At 39.4% G+C, this 26497-nt stretch overlaps 1 protein-coding gene across 2 annotated transcripts; it reads right to left on the bottom strand.

Annotated features, from left to right (window-relative positions):
- Nucleotides 1-349: 349 nt before the first annotated feature.
- PIGA (phosphatidylinositol glycan anchor biosynthesis class A) lies at nt 350-17189 on the bottom strand. Of its 2 annotated transcripts, none has more exons than XM_012434747.2 (6): nt 17168-17189; nt 12620-13396; nt 7385-7517; nt 6480-6612; nt 6141-6347; nt 350-2679 (listed from the first exon to the last, which is right to left on the bottom strand). In XM_012434747.2, exons 2-6 carry the CDS (start codon nt 13332-13334, stop codon nt 2413-2415), a joined length of 1455 nt encoding a protein of 484 aa, XP_012290170.2. In that variant the 5' UTR covers nt 13335-13396; nt 17168-17189; the 3' UTR covers nt 350-2412. The 2 variants fall into 2 exon arrangements, with proteins under 2 accessions (XP_012290170.2, XP_012290180.2); XM_012434757.2 differs by lacking the exon at nt 17168-17189 and adding an exon at nt 14578-15087.
- Nucleotides 17190-26497: the final 9308 nt, after the last annotated feature.

Raw genomic sequence — 26497 nt, 5'->3', positions numbered from 1 at the left:
CTCTTAAAATAACTGGCAAAGTAGAAAGTATAATTATGTAGCTCACATACACAATAGAGCTTGTAGTTGTTTTCCTTTGTCTCACGTGATAATGCTAGGGCAGTGAAAAACAAGGGCTTATTTGGGTAAGGAAACAAAGGCACAATTGAACTTGCTATTCCACAAGTAAGAGAGAGCAGATATTCCAGAAACAAAAAATGACAGAGTAATTCATCACCCAAAGGGTATTTCTTGTTTTACTAATAGTCCAAGCAACACATCCAAATTTGCACTGAAAAAGAAAGCGTCGGGGCAGGGACAGCCTGTTCCACTAGAAATAATAGTCTGTTCATAAAATAAGACAAACGCAGAAAATTATCAAAATGTCATTCTGGTCTTTATTTTTGGACATGTAGCATGTTTTAACAAATCAGTTTTTCATGGGCAACCTTTTGAAACATCAAAAGAAATACCATGTATTTTTCACAAATTTCTCATCATTGTAAATTCATTTTAAAATCAACGTTAAGTAGCAAGGTAGAGCAATGTGTTTCCACATACTGACTAGTTCAACAGTGACAGTGACAAGGTATCCAGGAAGGTTGAAAATTAAGATTCATGTAAAACAAATTTACTTCCATTTGTTAAAAAAAAAACCACATAATTTTCATTTGCAAATTACATATTTTACATGCAAAGGCAACTAACTTTAGCTTTTCTTTCCATCTCAAATAAATGACAATTTAAGAATTAAATGACAATTTAAAAAAACGAAGCAAAAAGGAAAAAATGGTGGCGTGCCTTTTAAAACCTGTTGAGTAGAATAAATAAGTGCCAAATATTACAGTTTCTCACTTTACCATGAATATTGGCACTGTTTATTTCATGTTTATATGTGAGTTTCTATGCATAAATATCCTAGTAAGACTGAATGGTTTAGATCAGTCCATTTTTCTCCAACAGAAGAATCCCTAACTTCTAGATTTTAAAAATTGCACTCTTGCTTTTGCATTTTAGTACAAACAAAACACAAATATATTTCTTTTATATCAGTGCAACCAGTTAATAGGCATGTTATTTTTTAAAAAGTAGTAAATTTTGTGAATGCTATCATTTTAAAAAATCCTATACAGAATCACAACACTGTCAGAATCTATGTAGTGCACGCACAAGTGCCTCATTATTTTGAATTCACAGTCCTTTTCTCACAAAAACCTCAAGAGTTCAAAGAATTAATAATACACACCATGTGGATAATTTGGGGTTAAAAAACCCATGGCTCTGGGAAACAATAGTTACAGTTAATAACATACACCCACAAAGACTGTTCCTAAAATTTTCAACTTGGTTTGCTATAAATAAAACATTCTGAAGTAAAGCCTTTTGCACACTGACGATACTTATCAGACATCAGCGAGGCCACAGTGAAGGGGAGTGACTTACATTAAAAGGACAGGGTAGCAGCTGGTTTTGGGATGGCATACCTCATACATTCTGCTCAGAAAACACGAAGGCATTAACAGAAAACTCAGTTATGCACTGACAAATATGGAGGGTTTCTCTGCACTATCAACAGTGATCTCGGTCCCCAGTATTTAAAAAGCAAAAAATATCTTCATAAACACAACTGAAGATGAAGGCTCTATCCAGGAGAATGCATACAACAGGATCAAAGAAGTACTAGTATAGTGTCGGTGATTTTTTTCCTGGCATTAACTGGTATGAGCATTTTTGGCATGTTGGATATTTAACTATCTCAAGTCAACCATGACTACGATTAAGTAAGCCATCTGAATGGTAAACAAAGAGTGAATACACCCCTGGTCCTTAACAGTGGGAAGCATCTAGTTCAACATTCTACACAGAGCAGGTGCTCAAAATGTGCTGGTAACTGATGGACTATCTTACTCAAGGAGCCTGTTAATTATATGTAACACCTACTGAGTGAACCTAATAAATGCTTAAAGACATGACTTAGATGTCTAATAAATGTATATGAACATGACTTAAAATAGTTCATATAATTGTTGTACTTCCCTAAAGAAAACTTGTAAACATCTGGTGAGTGTCTAATGGTACAGCATTAAAAACTGGCCAAAAAATGCCCAGAAAACATTTGGCCCATCAGCACCCAAAGCTCTCAAAATATAATGTTAAACATCTCTGCTACAGGGATTTCAGTAATCTGAAAAATTTCATACCTGAGTGGCTTAAGTGTTCTCTCCTAAATTTTAAATAAGTGCAAGAAGTTTTACACTCAGGAGTTGCATAAGTTTTTATCTTTCCTCAACAGAAAACATTGAATGATATAGAGGTAGCATAACTTACTAAATTAACTTTAAAAAAACAAAAACCCCCAAAAATCAAGGTTATTTTCCATAGTCTTAATAGAGCTATCACAAATGTTTAAAATCTCACAATTGAGGCTTTCTTCTACCTGGTTTTAGATATCTCACTATTCCGACCCCTTCTTTTACTGTGAGAATATTTATGAGTCCAGGCACCCCGTGGCCCAGTGGCATCTACTGCAATATCAATGACAGAATCTGGAGTCATCCATCTCAAGAAAATGAGGAAGAGGAAGTTGAAAACAGCCAACAAAGCAAAGATGTAGCCTGTTACTGGGCCGCAGTGAGAGATAAGTCTGTCCAGTCGTTTGTCCATTGGCAACACAGCTTCCACTGATACCCGGTCGTATACCTGGAGGGAGAGAAGCCAAGCGCTTTCACCCATCACCACATCACCCATCCTATGATAAGCGACGACCCAATCCTGCAGGAACATTTTATAAACAAATGCAAACAAAAGTTGCTTGTGTTTTGTTATTGTTGTTGTCATAGTAATGATATCCTTAACGAACTTAATCACGATAATTATTGCCATTTAATTCAAAACTTATTGGGTACTTATTCTGGACAAGACACCAGGCTAGAGGCTGGGTGATACAAAGAATAAGCCACAGTCCCTCTCCCCTAGGGAGTCACCATCAATTTAGCCAACTACTAGAATTCCAAAGTCCTGCAAAGTCTTAACAGCTTTTGGGGTCGCCACTGTAGGGTCAATATTTAATTTAGCAGTACCGAAGCAGGATTTGCCTTTGAAGATTCCTTGACTAAGCTGAGATAGGTCTCAACGGAATGTGGGAGACATCAACCATGAGCAGAAAGCTTACCATCTAGCATGCTTCTGGGAAAACAGAGGCTGTTCTTTCAACAGCCGCATGAGGCTATACACGTTACTGAGCATGGATGGTGAAGACATACAAAAACATTTCATGGATTTCAAATAAAACAAGATAAAGAGATACAGGAAATTTCAGTAGATAGTATAGGTCAAACGTTGGCAAATGAAATGACGCTTTTTGCTGAGAACTGGAAGTAGGAGGCTTGCTTTTTAAAACACTTAAATACTAAGCTCTAAAATATCAAAAAAAAAAAAAGATCTTTAAGCATACTTGTTCAGAACACATCAAATGGGACAACATTCATGTTTTGTAATTTGAGTGTTACTTGTGCTCAGTCTCATATATCAGACCTGTGAAGCGTCTCCTTTTGAACTCAAGAAAGTTATACATGCAGTGCGTGTTGTATAGGTCAACGGCCCTCGCAGCTATGGCGTTTTCATCCAGCTATTTTACCCTGAGGACATTCTGAATACAAACATTTTAATCAGAATTATGTTGAGAATTATGCTGAGACTGGTGAACTGCAATTGAAAAAGTATGTTTACAGCATGAACTCCAAATTAATTTCATTATCAGTATAAAAAATAGCACAGTTAAACTAAAAAGGAGGAATTGACATAAAATGTCATAGGGTTAAAAGAGTAACTACAAACTAACCTTTCTGTCCACTTTTATTTCAGGTCAATTAATGTACTTATGATTTTAAGTGAAAAAATAACAACTTACTACTATGAAGAAAATGTTAGGGATGACAATCCATTATAGACAAGGATTTACTTTTTTCTAAAAGAGTACTATAAACCACCAAAGAATAAAAAAAAAGATGCTTTACTATTACTTTAAATATAAGTAAAAGAAAAATGTGGTTACCAAAAAAATCCCACATAGCCCCTTTAACATATGCTGACAAACAGTCGTCATTTTTCTTTTTTTTCTTTTTTTCGAGACAGAGTCTCACCTTGTCGCCCAGGCTGAAGTGCAGTGGCGTGATCTGGCTCACCGCCACTTCCACATCCCAGGTGCAAGTGATTCTTCTGCCTCAGCCTCCTGAGTAGCTGGGACTACAGGCATGTGCCACCATGCCCGGCTAATTTTTGTATTTTTAGTAGAGAGAGGGTTTCACCATATTGGCCAAGCTGGTCTCGAACTCCTGACCTCATGATCCACCCTCCTTGGCCTCCCAAAGTGCTGGAATTATAGGCATGAGCCACCGCGCCTGACCTAGTTCTTTCCCCGTTAACTTATACAATGGCTCAGGCTTCTGAGGTTTATATGATGTCAATCAAGAAGGTCAAGTCACAACTTACAGTGCTGTGGTTCTCAAAGGGAGTGGAGATCACGATGGCATCATCAAAATGCCCCGTCTAACCAAATATCCCTGCCAATTACACCCCCAATTCTATCTTTGCTCCTAAAGGATCACATTGGAATCTAGGGAGTGGTTGGGGAGGCAGGGGGACATAAAGACGGAGTAGAGAGAGTCTGAAAAGACTGCCCAGGGGACTCTAACATGCACTCCCAGTAGGTAAGCGGTAGACTCCAACTTCCCACGTTTCATATCGGGGAGATAGTACAAGACTTGTAGAAGGTCAGAATGTCTCAAAATGCTTCCATCAAAAATGTTTGACTATTGCAAATAGCTCATGTTTCAATGGAAAATGTATATGACAATTTTTAGAGGTAAGTTTTTAGAACTTCCATTCATATGAGTTCATCTTGTATACTGGAATTCATCATTCAAAGAAAGAAAGAAAGCCTTACAGTAAAGAGGTAGGCTCCTCAGCTCCAACTTTCTATCTACTTCAGGCTAAAAACTCACTGCTGCACTGAATATAACGTTGGTAGCATTAGTCTAAGCTACTACCTTCTCCATGTTCCACCTGGTTATTTTTCTGGTTCAGTTTCTACATACTAAGAAGCTGAGTTGTTTCTGTTCAGCTTGTTACATGGTAATGAGAGGCATGAGGCAGAGAACGTCATGAAAAGCATGTAAAGGATGAAACTGAGAATAAAAGCAGTTCCTAATTCAAATTCAGGAAGCATTTCTCCCAACTATAATCTCCTATCTAAGGTTGTTAATCTATTTCCTATACCCATCCTTTTGGAAATTCTCTGTTGCTGCTTTTTATTTGTGATTTTTCCCACTTTTGTCATGTACATTTTGAATTCTAGCTTACTAGGTTCTCAATCAGCCCAAAGATGCAAAAATCGTTTTCCTGGAGAAAATCACAGTAGTTAGCAAAAGGGCTGCAAGAGGTTTAGAAATTAGCCTGAATTAAATATTCACAAGTTATAAAGTTGCTGCAATCAGCAAAACCATGTATTTCCTAATAAAGTTGTTTGCTTTAGAATTATCAACAGCTTCAAGAAAATATCTAAGAGGGAATTTAATACTCATCTCTACTCATTGCAACTTTTTTTTTAATACAGAGTCTCGCTCTGTCACCAGTCAGCAGTGCAGTGGTGCGATCTCGGCTCACTGCAACCTCCGCCTCCTGGGTTCAAGAGATTCTCCTGCCTCAGCCTCCTGAGTAGCTGGGATTACAGGCATACGCCACCACGCCTCGCTAATTTTTGTATTTTTAGTAGAGACAGGGTTTTACCACGTTGACCAGGAAGGTCTCGAGCTCTTGACCTCATATCTACCCACCTCAGCCTCCCAAAGTGCTGGGATTATAAGCGTGAGCCACCATACCAGGCCCATTGTGACTTTTAGAAAACTTTGTAACTTCTTCATGCCCAGTTTAATGAGGGGGCTAGGCTGTATGACTGCTATTTTCAAATGTCAAATGCAATAATTTGACTAGACACTTAGCCCGGTGTGTGTACCAAAATCTGCTTCTTTTTATATGGAAGAGATTTCATCAACTTAAGCAATAGAACACAAATGGCAAACCTGTATGTAAGAAAAAGCAAATGTGTAAGTGAAACATCAAGTAAGAGTTCAGACACAATCTTTTCTCAGCATGTGACATACCTTTTCAGTTCTTTCCGCAACATTCCTCCAGGTGTAGAAAGTCTTTACTATGTTATGGATATTTTCTGGAGCTGGCAATGTCCCTGACTTCAGTTGGAAAATCGCTTTTTCCAGTCCTTCACACAAAGATTTTACTGAAGGCTCACATAAAATAATAAGGTTTTCTGGAAGCACCTCAGGAATACCACCAACCTTGGTACTTACAACCTTAAAAAGAAAGAAAGAACATATGCTCCACCATAATTATCAAAACCAGTTAAAACATTACTATGGAATGTGTCTCATTATTTTTCAAAATATACAGAAACTCCAACCATGTATGCCCTTAATGCTTTTTACCTGTAAACCACAACTGGCTGCTTCCACGATCGCCATGCAGAATGCTTCAGTAAGGGAGGTATTAAGAAAAATATGTCCTTGAACTAAGACATCTCTAACATCCTTGTGTTCTAAAGCTCCCAAAAGACGCACCCTGATTTTTCAAAAGAGGGGGGAAGAAAGGAGTGAAAACTCATGCTACAAAAGAAATTTAATTTATAAACCAAGTCTGCTATTTATATCACACTTAGATTCTTATTGGCTGCTAACATTTCTCACCTCAAAATATTAGTATAACCAAACACTGATCTAATACAAACAGCCTTATAAAGTAGTGGGGTTAAAACTCACACAGCTAACATATTTCTAACTTTTGTTACACATATCAAACTTAATCTTATCCAAAACTAGTCTGCATGTAATAATATTAATAAACTTTGATAATTAAATGTTAAGATGCCATTTCTAAACAGGAAAATGGCTTTCATTAAAATTGATGCTTCACACGTACATGCCTTGTGTTATGTAAGTTATTGAGGAAGAGACCCGTCTAAATCTGTCTGTGCAGAGCAATTTACATGATTTGAACCCTGTTATTTAAATAACTAAACAGTATGACCTGGAAATCTGCAAATGCTTTCCGTTAAAGCAGTTGTTTTTTGTGCCTTTCACGGTGCCTCCAACAATGGCCCCCCAAGTCAAATAATATTGGGCTAATGGAAAAAATAAAATTGTGAATTCTTTAACTAGGTTTCCTATTTTATATAAAAAATTTAAAAACAGTCTTTGCATTAGATTTATATCAATTATGTGTGTGTAGAAATTACTTGTGGGAGAAGCAACACATGTAAAACAGGCATGCAGTTAAAACCAAACAGAGATAACTGACATCTTCTCCCTCAAGAAAACATGAAATTCATCAATACCTGTCATGTAGCTGGTATCTTTCCCGAACTTCTTCCAAAATGATTCTCTTTGGTCCTTCTCCTCCAATTATGAAATTTAAATCTGGATATTTCTGACAGAGTTCAGGTATTATACCACTAAGCAAATCAGTCCCTGAAAATATAAAGTTGAATGTTGGAGATATTATATTCAAACTTGAAAAAATTCACCAGAACTACTGAGAATTCACTCATTTTGAAAAGTATTCGCTATGCACTCCATAAAGGAGAGAAACTCTTAAAACTTTTCCAGGAGAGTGGAATTGTTCACAAACTGCCAGTGGTCCCCCAAGAGTTGCAATTATTGAAGATATAGACCTTGACATACATTACCTTCCACGCCCCCAAAACATGGACTGTTTGATCTCAACAGACTATTCTTTAAGTTATTCACTTATGTTTACATACTGCCTACTACTAAAAAAGGTAAATTTAAGGTGGCTAAGGTTTGAGTTCATTTTCTCCAGAGCAGGCAGCTGACTGGAGATCTGGGGTTCTTGTCCCAGCTTTTTTACCAGCAAGCCCTTGGATCGTGGGAAGTTTAATGATCTATAAAATAAAGATATCTATGTACCTAAAGTTAGGGTCTTTTTCAGCTATAAAATTCTTTCGTTTGTTTTTTTGAGACAGAGTCTCACTCTGTCACGAGGCTGGAGTGCAGTGGCACGATCTCAGCTCACTGCAATCTCTACCACCCGGGTTCAAGCAATTGCCCGGCCTCAGCCTCCCGAGTAGGTGGGACTACAGGTACGCAGCACCATGCCTGGATAATTTTTTGTATTTTAGTAGAGACAGAGTTTCACCATGTTGGCCAAGATGGTCTCGATCTCCTGACATCGTGATCCGCCCGCCTCGGCCTCCCAAAGTGCTAAGATTAAAGGCGTGAGCCACCGCTCCCGGTCTCAGCTCTAAGATTCTATCGGTCTGTGATTCCACTTACTGCCACAGGAAAAGGCTAAGCAACAAAATCTAACTGCTGCCTCCACTTTGTTTAAAATGTAGCTGGTACAAAGAATTTTGCAGTAAACAGTACAGTATTAACAAAATTTAAGTTCGAACTAGCTATAGCCCACTTTCCTGGAATGGGGGTAAATGAAGGCGGCAGGGCATCAACTGTCAGATCATTACATTCCATAGAACAAAAGGATGCATCTTGGTTCCTTTTTTTCTCCAAAATGATTTTCTTATAATATGTAAACACAATCTCAGGTAACAGAAAACAATAAAGTAAATCATGCCCTATTAGTCTGAAAAAGTGAGTAGCTATCTGAAGTCACAACAATGTCAACACTATTTGAGAATCTAGTTCATTAACAATTACAAATCATACATATTCAAAAGTAAAAGTAAACGTACAATAATCCACCTAGAGCTAAGTTAAATTTAAAAAATGCATACACACATAAGAATTGTATTTCTTACATTAATCTTCCACCCAAAATAGGCAGATCAGTTATAAAATAGATGACAGGAGAAATGATATATATACATAGGGTCATTTTTATTAAATTATACAAAGTAGAATTCATTAAGTAAACTCTGCTAGTACTTTCAAACTATTATTGTATATATTAAAAACTCACACACAGCTTTTCTGAATATGAAGGCTTATTAAAATCATAGCTATCTTTGTTTGAAGTCTACTACCAAATCTATCTATTAGATTTCTAGATAAACCAGAAGGTAGTTTAATGACTTTTAACATTTAGTCTCCTACAATTTCTTCAATCTATTTTCTTCCTCACCCTTTCTTTCTCATACAAGGTTAAGAGCCCATTTTTCAAACAAACAAAAAACAACACAGAGCAACAGTCATAAGTGATTATAAGAGCTAACAGTAACTGAGTGCTTACTATGACAGGCAATATACTTTAAATTCATTATGTCATGTAATCCTGACAACTATCTCATAAGAAATGGAACTGATTACTATTACCAATGATCTATGTTCTTATTCTTAAGAATAAAGGCTTTTCCCCACCACTATAAAAAAAATTATTCTGGAGCCTCCAAGAAGAGTAACACAATGGAACCTAGAGACTTTCGACTGCCATATGAACACAAAACAGATAATGAAAATCTGATTCAAACTGCTTTTAAAGCTCAGTCTAACAATATTTTTAAGAACCTTCTGATCTTATACCTAGGATATTAGTGGCTGGGCATGGGTGGTGGAAGAGGAGGCCTTAACTCAAGAAAAGCTGGACTCATGTGTGTCATCTTGGTTACCTACTATGTAACCTGGATGAGTTACTTACCCTCTCTGAGACTCAATTTCATGTAGATAACATTTACCCTACAGGTGTTGGGAGAGTCAAATGAGTATTGTACCACGCACAGGCTTTATCAACTGCAGAATATAAATGTAGGTTGTCATTAACACTACAGCAGGAAGCAGGTGAACGTGCCTACACATGCACAGAGCGTTGGTAAATCCTGACTGAGAGCAAAACAGGCTTGGAAGAGGAGGCTCAGGAAAAAGGCAGCCAAAAAGCCTGAATAAGGAAAACTTCGATTTATCCTCTCTCTCACTTAAGGCATTCTAGTGGGACTTTGATATCTGGTCCAATAAACTCCTGAGGAAATTAATCTGTTAATAAGGAATGGATCATTAATACAACTACTCACTTTTGGGCTACAGGTATGGCTGCTCCTTCTCAGAATGTTACTTTTGGCAGGGTGCCTGGCACACGGAGAGGGTTCAATAAATACCTGTTCAGCTACTGAATTGAGTACAGGAAAGGCCATACCATCATGTCATTGGTAGTTAGCTCAGCTGATTAAAATACTACATTAGTGTAGTAAAGGTAACAGGTTTAATCTTTGTATAGGTAGTTAATTTTGCTGATCCTTGATCACACATGCATCATACTCTTTCTTAGCTAACTATCTCAAGGCAATATGTTATTTGGTTAAAAAATAAATTAGGTACAATTTCCTAAGTCACAAAAAACATATCACTAATGTCCCAAGAGGAATTCAGAATACAGAATGCCAGTCGTTCATATGTCCCTGATTAAAGAATGAAAGCATGTCATTGCCTTTAAACTAGAAAATGAAGTTCAGGGCAAGTTTCCTTGCCAACCTTCACTTAAATGGACTGTTGGATCAATCAAGGTTCTCCGTGCCAAATGCAAACTGACCAAGGCTCACATCTAGATTTAGGCTATTCCTTAGCACACTGGCACACCACTGAGTTTAGTGCTTATCAAGAACCAGTTGTGTTTGTTCACACACCTGTTTGATGTCAGTTGTACTTGTCATCGTGTTGAGTAATTTAATATCACATAAATTGACAAAAAGAGTTTCTACAAAAACTAAGCTGAACAGTTTGAAAAATCCAATAAAGGAAAGTCACAGAAAAAAGTTCTTGGCAGATAAGAGGTGTCCTAAACTACTGTGTAACAATGAAAATAAATTAAAACTCCTGAAGCATAAAACTTCATGTGCCTTTAAGTTCTAGCCCCACTCAAAAGAAACTCCAAGTAGCAATGGTAGATTATGCTTTGTGAAGGCGAGTGTGCAAGATACAGGTGAAACCAGTGGCCCAGCACTCAAAGGCTGCAGTCTTACACCAAACTACTGGCAACTCAGTGTGTATTACTATTTTGAGTTAAATTCAAATATTAAATACTTAAAGGGGTATTTTTTTAATGATTCCCTACTATAAATGATACTTTTTTTTCAGACAGAGTCTCACTCTGTCACCAGGCTGGAGTGTAGTGGCGCTATCTTGGCTCACTGCAACCTCCGCCTCATGGTTTCAAGCAATTCTCCTGCCTCAGCCTCTTGAGTAGCTGGGACTACAGGCACGAGCCACCACGTCCAGCTACTTTTTTTGTATTTTTAGTAGAGACAGGGTTTCACCATGATGGCCAGGATGGTCTCGATCTCTTGACCTCGTGATCCACCCGCCCGGCGTGCTGAGATTACAGGCATGAGCCACTGCATCCAGCCATAAATGACACTTGATTAGTGGACAGGTTTTCAAATAGCACCCAGAAGACACTGTTTTTTTATAACCAGACTGTGTCAGACTTCTAGTAAACAAGCCTCCACACATTCAACTGCAACGTCCATGAAGTGCTGCAGAGGTACTAATAACCTCCTTGGCTGGGCACTGTGGCTCATGCCTGTGATCCCAGCACTTTGGGAGGCCCAGGTGGGCAAATCATGAGGTCAGGAGTTTGAGACCAGCCTGGCCAACATAGTGAAACCCAGACTCTACTAAAAATACAAAAAATTAGCTGTGTGTGGTGGTGGGCGCCTGTAATGCCAGCTACTAGGGAGGCTGAGGCAGGAGAATTGTTTGACCCAGGAGGCTGAGGTTGCAGTGAACTAAGATCACATCACTGCACTCCGGCCTGGGCAACAGTGCGAGACTCTGTTTCTGTCTCAAAAAAAAAAAAAAAGAAAAGAAAAAACAACCTCCTTGATAATAGCAGACACTTACAAACTAGGCTAATGTTTTTATAGGAACTATCACTGAACCCCTGCAAGGTTCCCAATGTTGCTTAAATTACACAAATGAAAAACCTGAGACTTAGAGATGTTAAGCAACTTCTCCTCGATCACACAGCAAGATAGAGCGATGATCTGATCCCAGGCCATCTAATCCCCTTTTCTTCATTACTTACCTGCCAATATCTTATATATGATTAAATGAAACAAGCAAGCTACAGTATAGTAACGTGCAGAGCAAGCCCACTGATTTTCAGTATATGTACATATGCATAAAAAGGACAGGAAAGCTATAAATCAAAATACTCATTAGGGTATCTCTGAATAATACAGTTATAGCTGATTTTAGTTTTCATTTTTGTGCTTTTCTTAGTTTCCAAAATATCTGCAATGAAAAGACATTACTTTGGTAATCAGAAGAAAAAAGCCATGTGTGACCTCTGCCCTTTGCTTCTTTACCACACGTACGTGCAGGGCTGTTTTAATTTTTAAAAAGACCTGAAATTTAACAGCATCAGGTTACTGTTCTTTTTTTTTAGTAACCATTAAAACATCAAAGGTTGGGGGACAGCATCCACCACCAACCTAAAAATGTCTCTTCTTGGATATATAAACCAATATTAGAACTTACTTTGCTATAATTTATTGCATTATAAAACCACAAAACAAAGCCAAACAATCATTATACACAAGTATTCAACAGCTTTCTACAAGGAAAAAAAGTCTACAATGCAATTATAGCTATCATTTCATTACCTTTTCTGTAAACAAGTCTGCTGACAACAACAATAGTTATACTATCATGCCTTCTAAATGGGTCTGGAGTGAAGTCAGTAGGATCTACAGCATTAGGAATGACGGACACTATTTCAGGATTCAGTGCTGCTCTTAGCACAGTATTTTCCTTACTAGTATAAGACACACAAATGATGTGGTTTGTATCACAAAGAGACACAGTTAGAAGCTTGTTTGTAAGCACCGAGCTGACATCAGCAAATCCGAAAAGGGAATGGTCCGTGAAGACTGTCTGAAGCCCCATTGTCTTGGCGTGGAAGAGAGCATCATGGGCCATGGCAGAAAAAGAACTATGTGAATGGATTATCGTGACTCTCTCCCGAACAAATATGTACCTGAGCAATGGCAGACTGTGAAAGAGGGTCGTGGCTGTAGACTGGTTATACATGACTTTCAGAGGCAAGTAATAGACTTTGAGGCCATTAGTGAGGTAACGGATGCCTTTTCGATTTCCATAAGCATGGGTGACAATTATAACCTTATGCCCTCTTTCAATCAGGCACTGAGAGAGCTGGTAAATGTGGCTTTCCACGCCTCCCATATTTGGGTAGAAAAAGTCAGATACCATGCATATATTATGGGTACGGGTTCTACATGTGTAAAGACTTCCAGGGCTAACCCGAGAGAGTGTAGCTGAGGCAGGATGGCCATCCCCACCTCCTCCTCTATAGGCCATGCTGAGATGATTTAGGCATCAGTTTTTAGAGCAACCCAGTTAAGAGATGTGTCCTCTATTACCTGAAAAAGAGTAAAACAGGATCTCAGCTCAGAAACAAAACATATTTCATAGTACAAATCCAGATATAGATACTATTTTAATGTTAATGTGAATTTGTTAGCTTTTCCCTTGAATTAAAAACAAAGCATATCATCAATTTACTCATTTGACGTTTACTTGCTTGGCATTTACATACAACAAAACTAGGTTCTACAATGTCTTAATTTTGCCCTAAAAATACTGCTACATGTAATTTTAAATAGTAAGTTTGTTACACCACAGCATATCATGGTTTGCCATGTTAACAAACCAGTCTTTTCCAATAATTAAGTATATATACACATATACATACACACACGTTAATATATATATTATATATATTTCCCCTTTCATAATTACACTTTACCAGCTTCTATTAATACTTATTAAAAGGCCACTATACATCAGCCACTACATGCCAAGAGTCTTCTATATCTTTTTTTTTTTTGGAGACAAGAGTCTTGTATTGTCACCCAGGCTGGAGTGCAGTGGCATGATCTCGGCTCACTACAACCTCTGCCTCCCGGGTTCAAGCAATTCTTCTGCCTCAGCCTCCCGAGTAGCTGGGACACAGGCGCCCGCCACCACACCCGGCTAATTTTTGTATTTTTAGTAGAGACAGGGTTTCACCATATTGGCCAGGCTGGTCTCGAACTCCTGACTTCATGATCCGCCCACCTTGGCCTCCTCAAGTGCTGAGATTATAGGCGTGAGCCACTGCGCCCAGCTGAGTCTTCTATATCTTACTGCAGCCTCACCAAAACTCTATGAGTTATCAACTCCATCTTATCAATGGAAAGTCTAAAACTTAAAAGGGTTAAGAAATTTGTTCATAGTTACTCAGTGCTTAGAAGTAACACAATATAGCAGTCTGTTTCATTAGTGGTCATGCCTCCTGGTATTTATGCCTTTCTCTAGTCCCTTCCCCTTGCATTTGGACCTGGTTTAGCCCATAGGAGGTGGTGGAAGCGATGTGCAAATTTTTGGCCTCAGCCTAAAAAAGGCGTGGTGGTTTCCACTTGTGCACTCTTAGATATTCTAAGCCAACATGTAAGAAATCCATCTGTTGTGCTAGAGGGGCAAGTGAACAGACAATATGGAGAAGGAAGAGCTCTGAGACTACATGGAGAGAGCCAGACGCCCAGCCATCCAGCCAACTTACCAGGTAAATGCAGCCTCCTAGTGACCACTGGCAAGACCAACAGAATCACCCAGCTGAGCCTAGCTGACTGCAGGATCATGAAAAATAACAAAATGGCTGTTGTTTTATATCATTAAGTTTTGAGGTGGTTCAGTAAAAAAATAACAAGACAACTAAAACAGGCCAGGACTCAAACTGTTATATCAGTCCACTGCCTGTTTTTGTAAAGTTTTATAGAACCACAGGCTTGCCCATTCATTTATGTGAATAGCTACTTTTGTGCTACAACAGCAGAACAGCTGCAACAGAGACCATATGACCCCCAGAGCTGAATATGTTTACCATCTGGTCCTTTACATAAAGTTTGTCAGCCCCTGCTCTAGAGCTTAGCCACTGGTTCAATTAATCTCATAAAGTTTTGCTAGTATTAGCTTTGTGGTTTACACTAAAACACACCTGGAACTCGAACTGTCTTTCTGAGAGCACCTTTCTCAAATGTCACCAGAGCACACGCTTCGAACAATCCACATTTTCTCCTTCCTTAGTCAAAGAGGGTGATTATCTGGCCCAGCCGTGGTGGCTCACCACTGTAATCCCAGCCCTTTGGGAGATCAGGGTGGGTGGATCACCTGAGCTCAGGAGTTCGAGACCAGCCTGGCCAACATGATGAAACCCCATCTCCATTAAAAATACAAAAATTAGCCAGGCGTGATGGTGCCTGTGGTCCTAGCTACTCAGGAGGCTGAGGCAGGAGAATCGCTTGAACCTGGGAGGCAGAGGTTGCAGTGAGCCAAGATTGAGAGCCACTGCACTCCAGCCAGGACAACACAAAACAAAAAAACTCCAAAAAGCAAAGAGGGTGATTATCTAACTGCTCCGTTCACTTTTTAAACTTTTCTTTCTGTTATGCAGGCCTTTCAAACTCAGTGAGTGCCCCTCTCTTCAGTGTGGTGTCTAAAAATAAAGGCTAAACTAGAGATGGGCTGTATCTAGGACCATTTTCTCCATTTAAAGTACGAAACATTTATCTCAGGAGTCCCCTAAAGCCTTATCAACGTGAAATGTTCACTCAATACTTAGTACTATTACACATTCTTAGTCATCTAAAACTAAAAAGAATCTTGGATATCTAGTCAAAATCTGCCTCAGCTTCACAAATGAGATTTCCAATGCTCCAGAAACTCAACTATACAATGAGAAACCATCCTAAAGCTCTGAGTTTCCGTTTTCACCTGCAAACTCAGAAAATGCCAATTAATTGTGTGTGCAAAGGCTTAACTGTCTATTCTTTCCAACAAATTCATCTCCTTTTTTTTTTGAGACACAGTCTCACTGTTGCCCAGGCTGGTGTGCAGTGGAGCGATCTCAGCTCACTTGCAGCCTCTGCCTCCTGCTTTCAAGCAATTCTCCCACCTCAGCCTCCCGAGTAGCTGAGATTACAGGCACGTGCCACGATGCCCTGCTAATTTTTGTATTTTTAGTAGAGATGGGGTTTCATCATGTTATCCAAGCTGGTCTCGAACTCCTAACCTCAGCTGATCCACCAGCCTCAGCCTTCCAAAGTGCTGGGATTACAGGTGTGAGTCACCGCGCCCGGCCTCATCTACATTTTAAATATACTCTCAGAAAGACTCCAGAACTGTTTTTTGAACTGAATTTACTAATTAAGATTCAATATTACCAAATATTGAAATTCCCCAAATTTGTACTTTTTGGTGGCTTAACTAACATTTACTTACTGTGGTCACCTAAACCCGAACTTTCAGCTCTCAGTTTTAAAAGATGAATGATAGCAACAGTGAGTAATGAACCAAATGATAGAATTTAAAATTTTGTCATTAGCCTGCAATGTTCTATGAGGAGTCTGCCCACTTCCACCAGGATTTCACTCCAAACATCTTCGTGACATAAAAGCTCAATATGCTGCACAATCGCAGAATCTTTTCTCTTAAAGCCGAAATGAGGCTTGAAGCTCTAGTGAATATCTCTCTCGTTTTACAAATGAGAAGCCAGACAAGTTGAGTCATTAGTCCAAGGTTCCCACCCAGCCACTTAAAGTGGCAAAGAACACATTACCGTAAAATTCTAGACCACGGCCAACGAGCCCCGGGCAATCATTAGCAGTAGAGGCTCCTGAAGAATCTTAGCGAGACCTGGCAGGAGTTGTGGGTCAAGAGGATGGTACTTCCACTGAGAATTCCCGGGCACTGCCTGAGCTTCACTCCCTGACTCCCTGAGAGGTCGCTGGGGAACGCTCTGGCCAAGGAGGGGATACCTCTGCTTAGACAGAGACCCTGCTGAGTTCATGGCAGGGACTGGCCAGGCCCAAAGAGAGAAGGAAAACAACCAGAGAGTGGACGTGGGTCTCAGGCCCGGGGTTCCGGAGACCCCAGTCCCTCGACCCACCTGCCTGAGCCAAAGAACCCAGCGCGTCCGCCCTAAATGCACCCTCAGACCCAACCTACTCTGGAAACCCTCCGACCCCACTTCCGGGCTTCGAGCCGGGTCGGCTTTACACCCTCCACCACCCGCCACGCTCCCACGCGCGCAGAACAGCCCCATCCAAAAGCGGCCCAGATCGCTGGAGAGGGGAGGCAAGACGCAGACTTACCGGCGAGTTCCATGGCCGCCAGCGTCCGGACCTCCCGCGGCTGCAGCCGGAGTCCCGCCCCTCTGTCCGGAAGCACCAATCTAGGGCGTCCGCGCCCAAAGGACGCGCCCCCGAGGCAGCCAATCACAAAGAGGCGCTGGGGTCACGTCCGAGAGTGACGCTCTGTCGTCCCCACCCTCAAGCGCGGGATGTAACGTCAGCACGCGCGGGCGTCTGTCTCTTAAATGCTGCGCATGGTAGGGTGGGTGCATACTGGCGCCCACCCTGCTTGCCTGGTTACGGCGTCTCTTTTCTGGATGCCAGTTCTCTCCCGCTTGCTTCTGATTGGAGAGACATTTGTTTGTAATCAGCTGTGGCACTGCAGAACCGTGCCGGTTCTTATCGCTCTGGGACGTTGACCAGATGTAGCAAATAAAAATACATAAAAAGTCGAAACAGGTGAAACTATGAAGTTTTAATTTCAGAAAAAAAGAACAAATGATTTTAAATACAAAAATGTACCAAATAATGGGGACTTCACTACACGATTATTCGTTTTTTATCTGACATGTAAATTTAACTGGACATCTTGTTATTTACATGGGAACTCTACATTCTGGGGGAAACGTGAGGTCTGATCTGAAATATCAACTCCCGCTCGAACTGGTTCAATTAGTTATGAAAGCTAAAGGATCAGTGAGCGTAGTGTGATGATCATCCATGCGTCATAGCTGGTACTTGTACCTGCCATATGTGCACTTTTGAGAACAAATTTCTTTCTGAGCACCATCACCACCACCATTACTGGCACCCATTTTATTAAGCCTAGCATAAGCTTATTCATCCCTGAAAATATCAGCTCCTTTTTGATGCTTTCCCCAAGCTTCCAGAGAATGAAATATTCTCACTCTTTAATTTTAATAATACTTTAGCCATATGCTGGTATAACATTTATCAGATGATATTCAAGTTGTTTTCCTGATTGCATTCTCCCTCCTCACCTTGATCTCTTGAGATCTTACATGGACTTCTTTCTGAAAACTGAAAATTGTATTTGATTTGCTTGTTAAATGTTCTGCCTTCCCTGCCAGATAGTAAACTGAGTCAGGATCTGTTCTTGGTAATGGATGTTGAATAAGTTTTAGTTAATAAATAAATTTCTTCTCTCTCTCTCTCTCTCTCTCTCTCTCTCTCTCTCTCTCTCTCTCTCTCTCTCTCTCTCTCTCTGTCTCAATGGAGTTTTGCTCTTGTTGCCCAGGCTGGAGTACAGTGGCACGATCTCAGCTCACTGCAATGTCTACCTCCTGGGTTCAAGCAATTCTCCTTCCTCAGCCTCCCGATTAGCTGGGATTACAGGCATGTGCCACCACTCCCAGCTAATTTTGTGTTTTTACTAGAGACGGGGTTTCTCCATGTTGGTCAAGCTGGTCTCGAACTCCCGATCTCAGATGATCCGCCTGCCTCAGCCTCCCAAAGTGCTGGGATTACAGGCATAAGCCACCACGCCCGGCCATACATGAATTTCTTTACCCAATGTCAGCATGCTCCCTGACACATATTAGGTGCCCAATAAGATGTATTGAAAGTATTTCATAGCGTGTACCTTATAAAAATTACAGTGCAATAACATCATTAAAAGGGCATTTTAGTTGTGGGATTTGAATTAATTAATTCAAATATTAATGAGTTAATGACTAAGGCTAGAGCAGCAATGGATACTTTGCCCTGTGTTAATACTGATGAAGTATCAGAGAATTACAGTGATGAAGACTCAAGGACACTTAATTAAGCTTTATAATTTGTAATTGGTTTCACAGATAAACAGCAACACTACCAGATTGGTACAGCATTGCTTTGGTCTCCTTTTCATTTTTGTAATAGGTTTTAAGACAAAGGGTGGGGGTAGAAATCCTGGAAGGTATAAATGAGGGTTAAGCCTCATTTATTGAGACCTTGGTTTGCCCCTGCCATAGTTCTGATCACAATACGCAATTGAAATTCTATCATGGATCTTTTTTCAAAATAGAACAAATATTTCTTAGTTTTATCATCAAACATTTACTGTCTGCTCTGTAAAAAGGCCTTGTGGGGAGTACAAGGAATATTAAGCATAGTCCCTGTGTTTCAACGGCTTTTTGTCTTGCCTAGCTTTTCCTATACATGTTATCAATAGTCAAAAGAAATCCACTTTTCTTATAAGGTTGTTTGTGTTTCAAATATAGAATAGGCTGACCTTTATAAATAGATATTAATAGAGACACACTGTTGCTGAGTCTCTGTAAGGGAGCGGGTTGAGGAGCCTGCAGACTGTTCCAACAAAGTCTGAAAACATTGAACATTCGTGCTCCAGCTTCTTCTGTCCTAGGCACTGAGCATTAAAAGGTAAATAAATCATGATTCCGACTCCCAAGAGTTCACAATCTCACCTGGGTACGTGACTTCATTTGTAGTCAGTTTGATCTTAATTAAAGGTCTCCATTTAAGGCTGTATTCTAAAAAGTCAGAAGAAATTTGTAGTAGCAAGATTAAGATATAAATCTGGAGATGATTCTAATTATGGTGTCCTGCCTAAATGTATAGTCTCAAGGAATGTCTTGAGAGAATTTTCTCAGGAACCACTAAAATTAGACTAAGATACTTACATGCATTATATTACGATTGCACTTAATAAAATATGAGGGCAATTGGTATCAGCTTTAGTGTTAAATTACCTGAAATGATGAAGATGTAAAATAAATGTAGATATCATCTTTCCTTGAAATTCAGTTTTTTGCAACTTCATATATAAATTAGCTCTTTGGGATAATTTTGGAGTGGGAAGGCAACAAATATGTCTTGAGAGCCTACTACTATCTGTGTACAAAGCGCGATGCAGAGAAAATCTGGCATGAGCTTTACTTGCAAGAAACCAAGATGGAGTTCAGGCATATGTAAATATCTGTGATAAAAACCAGGAACTGATAAATGCCACAAGAGATATAGAAGAAAAATACTGGGAGTTCAAAGGGAAAGAGTATGTCCAGCTGCCAGCATTTAGCTAGAAGAATAAGTAGACGATGTAATGCAACTCTTGGGAACAGGATAATTCCAAGAACAACATGAATGAGGTACAGGCAGGTGCTGTCCAGCAAACACTGCTTTGTAATGACACAGGAAAAAAGAAGGAAAAGTGGGCAGACAGAAGAAGAGTGGCATTTTCAACGAAGGTTAGAGCAAACTGGTAGAAGATCTTACTAAGGAAAATGGACTTGACGTTGAGGCGGACTTCCAGCCAAGATCACATTTTCAATGAGTATTTTGAGACTCCTAACTCCTGATTCTGCTTCAAATAGAACAATAAGTGATACAGTATACGTGAGAAAATTTAATGTTTTATCTGTGATTTAAACAAGAAGATAAACATTTCCATGTATCAGAAACAGAACCAAAATGCAAAATGGTGATCAGGAACAAAGGCACATAGGTCCTGGATTCTGTATGTGGCAGCAAGAAGATGTGAACCAGGGTTCAGCCCCTGTAGAATAATAGACTAACAGGATTCCATGTGTGGCTTGATAAAAGAACCAGTTTTGTGAGAGACCGTTAAAATGGTGACCTTCAATAAACCACTGTTTCACATTGGCAACCTTGTCTAATCCTCTCCCACATTGGCTCTGGGTTTGGGCATGTGACTGGCATGGCCAATGAGACATTAGTAAATGAGATGCCACAGATGCTTAATAAGTTTTTATGTACTGGGATATGTCTTGTTGGAACCTTTCCTCTTGAAAGCCAATGGCTATGTTGTGAAGCTCAGACAAGATATTGAATAATGACAAGCCACATGGAGAGAAGCCCTGAAGAATGAGAGGTCATCTTAGGCATTCCAGCAGTAAGTGAGTTCCCAACTTAACCACTGGAGTGACTTCATCCTATACTATGTGGAAGGAAAGAACCACTTAGCTGATCCTAAGTAGCCCACAGAATTATTAGAAGTAATAAATCGTTATTATCTCAAAACACTAGGTTTTTGGGTGATTTGTTACATGGCAATACATAACCAAGCCTCGTTGCTTAGCCATCTCCCCTACTTGTGAATAGAGATTGAAAGAATTTTTTGCCAGCAGTCTGGGGATATAACTTGGCTAACAAAACTCAGCCAAGCAACATAATTTGTCACTTTCCACTATCACTGCTAGTCTTGGGGATATGTGTGTGCCTGCAGGCACACACACACATACATACACACACACACACATACATACACACACGTACACACACACGGAGAGGACAGAGAGAGAGAGAGAGAGAGAGAGAGAGCCCTCTCAAGAGTGATTTATAAACCAAAATTCAAAAACAATGGAAGAAATATAATACTAAGAAAGACAACACACAAATGTAACAATGGAAGAAGAATTCACTCTAGACGCAATTTAAATAATTTTGGAAGTGACATTTTTTAAAAGAACAAGAATTTGAAAATAAAAACGTGCAGAAATTAAACAAACACCAGTATATATAAAAGAATCAATTAGATATCCTGAACATGAAGATGTTACTAGCATTTTTAAAACTTTAGGCTACACACTGTTGAAACAACGGTTAGTGTGGTGGAAAAGAGTAACCGAGGCAGTCACTTCTCTTTGGTGCAGAATATAGAGACGAAATGTCAAACCACAATCAAAGCTTTGTCCTAGGAAGATTGTTCTAGGAGCTGGAGAAAAGGAAGGTAAAAGAATGGCACAGCTGGAGAAGAGACCAGTTAAGCTGTTTCAGTAGTCCAGAAGCCTCCGTGCAATTCAAAGCAGGGTCTGCAGATCAGCAACACCAACTGGGAGCTGGTCAGAAATGCAGACTCAAGTTCTCCAGATCTGCTGAATCAGAGTCTGCAATTTAACAAAATCTGGAATGATTTGTAAACAGTGTCATACAACTCTTGGGAACAGAATAATTTCAAGCACAACATGAATGAGGTACAGACAGGTGCTGTCCAGCATACACTGCATTGTAATGACACAGGAAAAGAGAAGGGAAAGTGGGCAGACAGAAGAAGAGTGGCCTTTTCAATGAAGGTTAGAGCAAACTGGTAGATCTTATTAAGGAAAAAGGACTTGATGTTGAAGCAGACTTCCAGCCAAGATCACATTATAGCTTAAGAAGCTGGCTGTAGACTAAAGGCAATGAGGACCTGATGTATTCTCATGGCAATAAAAATAGAGACATGAAAATCACAGGAGATTGGGATTTGTTTGAGCAATGTCTTCCTTTTTGTTTTAGCACACTTTTTTGAAGACCATCCTCCAGCAGCCTCCTAAGGAAGAGTGCATGGGATATCTGGAGATTTCCTAATAAATTTCTTTGTTTCTTTCTTTCTTTCTTCTTTCTTTCTTTCTTTCTTTCCATTCTTTCTTTCTCTCTCTTTTCTTTTCTTTCTTGATGGAGATTCACCCTGTCATCCAGGCTGGAGTGCAGTGACGTGATCTTGGCTCACTGCAACCTCCACCTCCCAGGTTCAAATGATTATCCTGCCTTAGCCTCCCGAGTAGCTGGGATTACAGGTGCCCACCACCATGCCCAGCTAATTTTTGTATTTTTAATAGAAACGAGGGGTCACCATGTTAACCAGGCTGGTCTCGAACTCCTGACCTCGTGATCCACCTGCCTCAGCCTCCCAAAGTGCTGGGATTACAGGGGTCAGCCACCGCACCCAGCCCTAGCCCTCCAATTTTATTGATAATTTGGGTGCCAAATAGTATACCAGAAATTATTTTCCTTCAGAAGTTTAACAGCATTGTTCTAGCCTGCCAGCTTTTGGTGTTGCTATTGAGAAATCTAGTGTCATTCTGATTCCTGGCCCTTTGTTTGAAATTATCATAATTTTTCTTTACTCTGGAAACTTATACATTATCTCTTAGTCTCCTGTGTCCTGAAATTTCATCATTTTGTTCCTTGGTATAGACACAGTTTCACCTTTTGAACTAGAGACTCAGAGAGCCTTTTCAATTGCCAACTCATGTGCTCTGAAATTTTCTTGAATTTTTAAATTGTTGATTACATTTCCTATTGTGTCTCTTCTTGTTTCCTGTAATTTCTGCTATTCTGATGTTAGACCTTCTTATCTTTTAACTTTTAATTTTTTAAATTCTACTTCCTAGGAAATTTCTTCAACTCTGTCTTCCTTTTTTTCTATTGAATTCTTAATTTTTATTATAATAGTTTTAGTTTCCTAAGCCTTTATTATGTCCTCTGACATTTTCTTTTTAATAACACCTTCATTTTTTTATTAGTCATACTGTCTCCCCTTCTTCCCTCACCCCCTGTCTATTAATGATTTGAAGATTTCTTCTCTGTTTCCTCCAAATTGCCTTTTTCTATGTGTTTTACTCTTGTCTTTCATGTTAGAAGCTTTCCCTGGATGTCTGGGAATTTATGGCTGCTTCCTCATACTTAAAAGTAAGAGACAAGGGACCTGATCTGAGGTCTGAGCCCAGGAATGGGGCTTGTTGACCTGATGGGGCTGTTCCTTGATAATCCCTCCCCCAGCTAATTTCAGTCCTTGTCAGGTCTTTTCTGTTAGGCTGGTGAGATGCCCTACAGAGAAACACTTTCCAAGTACAGATCCAACTGCCTGCATTGTAGTTGCACATAGAGGGACCAGGACTGAGGACCCCAGCATCTAGTATGTACGCATTCACTTAATCCTCTTGTTAGTCCAGCACTCTGCCCTCATGGATGTCAGGTATCCCCCAGTCCAGGTGCTCTCTCTTTTACCTTCACCAAATGACTAATAACCCATCTTTTGCCTGGGCTTAGAAGGAGCATCACTCCACCATAGGGAATGTGGGAGAAGATTTGGGATCAAACTGTTTCTTATACAGATTTTTGGACTGAACCTCATTTTAGCACCCCTCTCATCCTTCCCACTTCAAGAGGTGCTTGGGACACCCACTTCTGAGCCTTTTTGGAACTCATCTTTCCCAACTGTTGGCTTAAATTATTTTTTTTTCAGGTCTGCCAAATCACTTACAACTCATCTATGTGCTTTTCAGCTTTCAGAACCTTGTCGTTTCTGTCAACTTTACCATTCACCCTGTCCTTGTGAGCTTATGCTTTTAAAAAAAATCCCCTTACTCTTTAGGAATGTTTAGTTTACCCAGGACATTGGAAGAAAGAGAGAGAGAAAAAAAAACTAAAATGTTTATGTGCTATCTCTATTTAGAGTCCATGCCATCAACACTAACATTTTAGAGATATACCACAAACATAATAAGAACCCATCAGTAAATGTATCCATGACTTTATTTAAATTGTAGAGAGCTGAAATGTAAATCATTGTAACTTCTTGGCTTCATTGGGTTGCACACTACACAATGACTCAAATAAGGTGAGGCCAGTTCATTCCAACAACCAATCAAGGCCAGGTAACAATGTCATTTCTTATAGGGGTTCAAGAAGCAGTCTAATTCATTATATGTAATGTTCATTGATGACACATGATAAAATAAGAAATATTTTACACAAGTGGTAGACTAATATTTTCTGTAATGGACCAAAGAATATATATTTTAGGCATTGCAAGCCATACAGTCTCTGTCCCCAACTACTCAACTCTGCTGCTTTAGAGTAAAAGTAGCCATAGATAACACATTGACAAATGAGCATGACTGTGTTTAAATAAAACAGCATTTGCAAAACAACAGAGACTGAGCAGAAATTGGCCTGTGGGTCACTGCTTACTGACCCCTATTTCAGACCAAACAATATCAGTGATAAAATTACGAAAGGTAGACTTTCTTTCACTAAGCCATTACTAAGGGTCAAATAACAGAATTTTTTTGCTCCTTTTCACTTCATAAATATTTTGAGAATAGATTATTAATTAAATTCCTTTCTGGAGTTGCAACATCTGAATAATTCAGACATGAATATAATTTAGTGAGTTTAAAAAACATGAGTTATGTAAAATTACTCTTCACTTTTTTTAAGAGATAATTTCATTGGCTGGCCACAAAATCAATGTAATAATTTATTATTTATTAGTTATTTATCGAGTACCTAATATATGCAAGACATTGTTTTCACACTGAGGGTTAAGACTAAATTAGACAAAGTCCAGCTCTTGCTGACCAAATGACCAAATCTATTAAGCTCATAAATTCACTGAACTGTGGCCTTTCTTAAGGGCCTTAAAATGTAATGTTTGTATAATTTACATTAGCAAGTATCTCAGACAGTGTTTTAATCTTCATTCAGCTGTGATCATCATGCTGCCTAATCTGTTTCCATCTCTAAAGGGCCTCCCACCACACTGTTTTAGTTACAGATTTACAATGTGTGCTGTCACATTAATAATTCTCTGGCCCTGTGGCTTAATCAGGGACATCATGCATTGCTGGCATTTATTGTGTTTGCTTAAAGTTCTTGAAGTTTCTCACATACTTTTGTTTTGCAACAAGTTGAGAATTTTCAGCTCACGTTCCAGGGCTGTTAGTATGACAAATATTCCTGTGCAATGCCTAGCGAACTCTAATAAAGAAACAGGCCAGTTACCCCACCTCTGCCCTCAAGGGCCAAATCCATTCTGACCCAGCCTCAGGGATCTAAGTGCAGATCTTGATGATAATTGGGAGTTGAGGAGGAAGCAGAGGGAGGGGTTTTAGAAGCACAAAGCCAGATCACATTTAGTTTCGGCTTAGCTTAGAATTCCTTATGATATCTCCATCTAAATGGCAATTATGAAGCCAGAGGCATTTCAAGCCAAAACATGGCTTGAGTGGTTTTAGGACAGATCCAAGGATCCAGTATAAGCCAAGAACATCTTAGAGGTCCCAAGCTTCTGAGATTTGCTCACAGTCTTGCTTCTTTCCTTAGGAATAATTTCTTTGAGCTATAAAATACATTGTATTGTTCAATTTTTTTTTCACTAATCGTAATTCTAATGAAATTATCAATTCTGAGGTTTAGGGAAATGAGATTATCATCTACATTTGACAGATGAGAAAACTGAGGCTTGATGACATTGTTCAGGCTTACAATGTGTTTAGGTGGCAAAGTCTGTCCTTAAATTAGGGTGTTTTCTCCTTAGTGATTCATCCCCTCTTTTTACCAGTCGAGAATAAGCAAAGTAACTCCTTTAATTGTATGGTATCCTTGAATTGTCTTCTGCCCCAGATCTCCAAGGAATTTAAACAAATATCATGAGAAGTGGGGAGTGCTAGAAACTGAATGAAAAGGCAAAGCAAAGAGTCGAATGCCGAGTACTTTTAAAAAACTAAGTTATGTGCAAGCATTTTCAGAAGCCTGATTAAAAATACAGCAAAACAAGGAGGAAGAAGCCTGTTGACATCAAGGTCAAAAAGTGAGGGCAAGATG

Source organism: Aotus nancymaae, unplaced genomic scaffold (assembly GCF_030222135.1).
Source record: "Aotus nancymaae isolate 86718 unplaced genomic scaffold, 86718_ANA_hifiasm-v0.15.2.pri h1tg000058l, whole genome shotgun sequence".
NCBI classification, from domain to species: domain Eukaryota; kingdom Metazoa; phylum Chordata; class Mammalia; order Primates; family Aotidae; genus Aotus; species Aotus nancymaae.
The sequence above is the reverse complement of the archived record's forward strand: the minus strand, read 5'-3'. Positions and strand labels throughout refer to the sequence as shown.

Coding starts and splice junctions, on each gene's coding strand:
- PIGA (XM_012434747.2), bottom strand. CDS start 13,334: ATGGCCTATAGAGGAGGAGGTGGGGATGGCCATCCTGCCTCAGCTACA. Junction 6,348..6,479: donor CAGCCAGTTGTGGTTTACAG/GTAAAAAGCATT, acceptor TTTCTTTTTAAG/GTTGTAAGTACCAAGGTTGG. Junction 2,680..6,140: donor TTGCGGAAAGAACTGAAAAG/GTATGTCACATG, acceptor CTCTCCCTCCAG/GTATACGACCGGGTATCAGT.